The sequence below is a fragment of the Eimeria tenella genome, genomic scaffold (assembly GCF_000499545.2).
Source record: "Eimeria tenella Houghton genomic scaffold, Eth_scaff39, whole genome shotgun sequence".
NCBI lineage: Eukaryota > Apicomplexa > Conoidasida > Eucoccidiorida > Eimeriidae > Eimeria > Eimeria tenella.
In genome coordinates, this window is record NW_013543318.1 from 286629 (window position 1) to 291582 (window position 4954).

General features: G+C 49.7%; 1 protein-coding gene across 1 annotated transcript; it reads left to right on the top strand.

Annotated features, from left to right (window-relative positions):
- Positions 1-941: 941 nt before the first annotated feature.
- On the top strand, positions 942-3560 carry ETH_00007530 (uncharacterized protein; the record flags this gene model as incomplete). The annotated part of the gene is made up of 7 exons (XM_013376695.1): positions 942-1444; positions 1660-1801; positions 2309-2447; positions 2679-2719; positions 2856-2944; positions 3150-3259; positions 3517-3560. 7 exons carry the CDS (start codon positions 942-944, stop codon positions 3558-3560), a joined length of 1068 nt encoding a protein of 355 aa, XP_013232149.1.
- Between the last annotated feature and the right edge of the window lie 1394 nt (positions 3561-4954).

Below are 4954 nucleotides of genomic sequence, written 5' to 3' on the forward strand. Positions count from 1 at the left end.
GGCTTAAAGCCCCCAGCCTCCCTCTGCCAGCCCTCTCGGGGGCCCCCCTGTCGTTGGGGGCCCCGGGGGCCCCACAGGGGGCCCCCGAGGAGCCCCTGGGGGGCCCCTCGGGGGCCCCCGGGGCCCCCGAGGGCCCCGGGGGGGACCCCGCTGGGGAAAGGCTTCTCTGTCTAGGCATCAGAAGAGCAGCAGCGGTGGCTGCATTTGCTGCTGCTGCTTTAAAGAATTAAAAGTTTCTGAAGAAGTTCGAGTTTGTTTGGAGAGGCCCTCAAAGAGTTGCATGCAAGTGGGTCCATGAGGTGTACGTACACTGCAGCTCAATGAGAAGAGAAAACAAAAAAATTTGAAAATTTGAAATTTTTGCAGCCTTTGAAGGGGAGGGAGTTTTAGGCATTTCCTGAATGGTATTTTCCCGATCTGGCCGTTCAAGAAGCGAATTTTCCCCCATTTTGAGTTTTAAAAGACGTTTAAATGACATTTAAATAAATTAAAAGGACATTTCAGAAAAAATTTTATTCAAATTCGCAATCGCGGCGATTTTGCTGCAAGAAAGGCTCCAGCCGCAGCCCTGCGCAGCAGCCCCGAGGCGGGAGAGTAGCCCGGCGATCCCGCATTTAAAAGTCCTTTTTAAGTAAATTAAATTAAAAATAAAATAAATTTGACTTCTAAAATGAGCTGAAAAGAGTTTTAAGACGAGGATCGTGGGTGGGGAGCTGGATGTACACCCCAGCGTGCTCGCAGCCAGAAGCGCCGCCTCGTCGCCGCGGAGGAAAAGTGGCGGATTAAATTCAATTTATTTATTTTAAATACATTTTAGACCGTTTTTAATGTTTGCTAATTGATAAGGAGCTGCATTTCCTTCGTTCTCTGCATTTCTTGGTCTTTTTGCATCACATTTCATCTTGAATTCCTTCCTTGCGAAGTTCATTTGGAAGGGCCAAATGGCCACCCGCGGCTGCGGCCGCCTGCTGCAGCAGCAGCTGCAGCAGCAGCTGCAGCAGCAGCTGCAGCAGCAGCAGCAGCTTCTTGAACGCCGCGTTTCCTGCCTTATGTGCATTTCCCCCAGCTCGCCTGCGTGGACTCTCCACCCGCAGCAGCAGCAGCAGCAGCAAGCGGGGGGCCCTTGGGGCCCCCGGGGGCCCCAGAAGCCGCGTTTTCAAGCAGTAGCAGCAGCAGCAGCAGCAGCAGCAGGGGGGCCCCTCTCGAGCGCAGCGGGGAAGCAGCGGCAGGCCGCAGTGCTGCAGGGCCCCTGCAGCGTGGATACCTCTTTGGGAAGCAACGAAAAAGGGTTTGGGGGGCCCCCCGAAGTTGGGGCCCTTGCGAGGGTTGGGGGGGGCCCCCTGGGTTCTCTGGGGTGTATGTACACCGCAATTCGCGCCAAAAAGAAACGCGGGAAAAAAGAAGTCCAAAAAAAGAATGCAGAACAACTCGAGACCAAGGCTTCGTTAGTCCTGCTGCAGCTAGGGTTTAGGTTTTAGGGTTTAGGGTTTAGGGTTTGGGGTTTAGGGTTTGGGGTTTGGGGTCTTTTTGGAGTGGTTTTGCCGTTTGAACGCGCAAGGGTCTGGGACTTCGGGACTAGGGCTTGGGGGCGCAGGGCCTTAGGGTTCAGGGTTCAGGGCTTAGGGTTTAGGGTTTAGGGTTTAGGGTTTGGGTGTTTAGGACTCCGCCGCTGCGCCTGGAAGACTACTCAGCAACTCCGCAGCCGCCTGCTGCTGTTGCTGCTTCGATTCGGCTGGAGACTTTGCGGGCGTTGCGGGGCCGCAAAACTTCGCGAATGTTTGCATTTCGGAACAAATACCGAGTAAATTGCATTAAACTTCTGCATTTAATTCGCCAAATTCATTTATTTTATTAATTTATTTAATTTACTTAATTTATTTTATTTGTTTGGCGTTTTTACGCGCTCTTTTGAGCCCGTTTCGTCAAGGGGAGCTGCACGTACACCCCAGCATCCGCGGGTGTCTGCGCATACACCCCAGATCCTGCGGTGCATGAGGCAGCAAAAGTCTTTTCAGTTTCTTCAAATTAAATTAAAAGATCACATAAATGCTCACATTTCTTGCATTTAATTCTTTTTCTTTTGATAAGCTTCTCTTCTGCCTTTTCTTGCTGCTTCCGCTGCTCCTGCTTCTGCCGCTGCTGCTGCTGCTGCCTGTACTCTTGTGCAAACGAGTCGGGGTGTCTTCTTTCGCCTAGCGCATGCATGCACGCATGCATAATCGCATGCACGCACGCACGCACGCATGCATGCATGCGTGGGGCCCTTAATCTGTTGCTCTTTCTGCTGCTGCTGCTGCTGCTGCTGCAGCTGAATCGGCTGCTGGGCCTCACCCACGACGCTGCATGCAGCGAGGGCCCCGAGGGATCGCAGCGGAAGCCGCAAGGGCGGCAGTTTGTGACTCCGTTGACGCGCATGCAGCACCAGGCGCGGCTGCCTCGGTCTTTGCGTGAGAAAAGCTGGAAAAAGCCAATTAATTCAACTAATTCGACGAACTGAGCTTCAAATGGTCAAAAAAATTCAATTAATTTGCCTTTTTAATACCCAAATGGAAAAAAAAACGAAAAGGAATCGCCACTTTGGCGTCCCGCTGCTGCTGGCCAAACGGCTGCGCTCAGGTGTATAGGCACCTCTGCTGCTGAGGTGTACGTACACCTGAACTGCGGCTGCTGCGATTCAGTCCATGACCGTTTCCACTTTCGCCACTCCTTGAGATACAGCGTAAGTCTATTGATTTAAACACTAGCAGCAGCAGCAGCAGCAGCAGCAGCAGCAGCGCCAGCAGCAGCAGCAGCAGCAGCAGCAGCAGCAGCAGCAGTAATGCGTGCATCCAGCAGTGCATGCGCGGCGCGTGCAGGTGGTTTGGGGGGGCCCCCAAGTGGCCCCTGAGAGGCCCTCGGCTTGTCAAGTTTCATTTCGGCTAAAAGACTTAAACCTGACTGCAGCGTGAGACCCCAAACCCTAAACCCTAAACCCTAAACCCTAAACCCTAAGCTACTTCGAGGGGAGAGGCCTTTGCAGCTGCGTCTGTAAACACTTCTTTAGCTGCGGCTTTTCTCAGATCCAGTCAAACCCCACATAAATTTGCCATGCATGCATGCATGCATGAGACATTGAGGTGCTGCTGCTGCTGCTGCTGCTGCCGCTGCAGGCAGCAGCAGCAACTGAAGGCAATTGTGGGGCCGGAGAGGCTGGTTGGGGACTTTTGCTGCTTGGAAGCAAATATCTTTCCGGAGCTGAATCAAAATGCTGCTTTCTTGGGTAACGTCTCCTGCTGCTGCGGCTGCTGCTGCTGCTGCTGTTGCTGCTGCTGTTGCTGCTAAACTTTCTTTGTGGCTCCCTTGTTGGATTTTGTCGCGAGTTTCATCAGTTGATTTATTTGCTCATTTGCCAGATTTATTTATTTATTTATTTATTTATTTATTTATTTATTTATTTGTTTATTATTTATTCATTTATTTATTCACAATTAAAATACTTTAAAGTGTTGCTGCATGCGCCCTTTTGCTGCCCCGCAGGCGACTCTCTGGAGCTCCTTATGCGGGAGATACGCAAAGTATAACCTAGCTAGCTAACTAGCTAGCTGGCTAGCTACCTAGCTGGCTAACTAAGTAGCTAGCCAGCTAGCTAGCTAGCTAGCTAGCTGGCTAGCTTACTGGCAATTTGGAGGCTTACTTTTAGCTGGCTGGCCAGCTCTTTAGCTAGCTAGCTAGCGTCGTAGCGAGCTGCTGTATCACTCAGCTAGCTAGCTGGCTGAGTAGCTAGCTGGCTAGCTAGCTAGCCAGCTAGCTGGCTAGCTAGCTGATTCCGGCAGTGCGTCTTGCCGCGGAGCTGCAGCAGCAGCAGCAGGGTTTTTAAGCGAGTTGCATGCATTTCAAGAGAGACAAAATGCCAAATACATGCATTCCAGCAAACATATTTTGTCTCTTTTTAACAAATTAGTTTTGAATTTGATTTCCTATTTCGTTCTGAGGGCGCATGCTGCGCGAGTTCTGAGGTGTACGTACACCTCAACTTCGCAAGGCTAAACAGAGCCCCTGCAGCCCTCAGGAGTGATGAAAAAGAATTTAAAATATATTTGCGACTTCTTTTATACTTTAAATTCATATTTGAATTTATTTAGACGCATTTCGCAGCAAATAAATATCTCTGCGTTGGGGTGTATGTACACCCGCGCGCCTTCGTTGAATTTTTTAATGGAAACAAAAGTGACTTAAAGGCTCATTTGTGAACATACTGATACTTCAAGTATATATATATACTTACTTCTTTACGAATATATGCATGCGGTGTGCAGCGTATATACAGAAATGGACATGTAGAGGACTCACAGCCACAAAAAAGAAAAAGACAAAATGGAAAAAAAAAGACAAAAGGGAGAAATATAATCCAAACACCAAAGATCTGAAGTGCTGCGGCCTAAAAAGGACTTTAATTTGAATTCCTAAAAGTGGAAAGTGGATTCTAATTGCCGAAGCTGCGCCACACTCTGCGCGGTGTCTGTACACCTCAAAGCGCAGCTACTCCGCTGCAGCAGCAGCAGCACAACTGCAACAGCAGCAGCAGGACAGGAGCAGCAGCAACGCTGCAGCAGCCCTGTAGCCCTCAAGTGAATGCATGCAGAGTCCTTTTATTGTGCCTAATCTTCATTAAATGAATAAAATTCGATTTCATTTTTTTGATAACTTTCTAAATCTTGCTGCAGTTAAAAAAGCCCTGAAGGGGGAAAAACGAATTGCGTGGCAGCAGCAAAGCAGCAGCAGCAAAGAAGCAGCAGCGAAGCGACGCAGCAGCAGCAAGTGCCAACAGCAGCACTGCAGCAGCAAAGCAGCAGCAAAAAAGGATTGCAAATGGAGAGCAGCAAAGAACTAAAGAAGCATTGACTGAGAACGCAGACACAATTTATTAAACAGACAAAAGAACAAACAAACCCCCAAAGTCCTCTGCTGCTGCTGC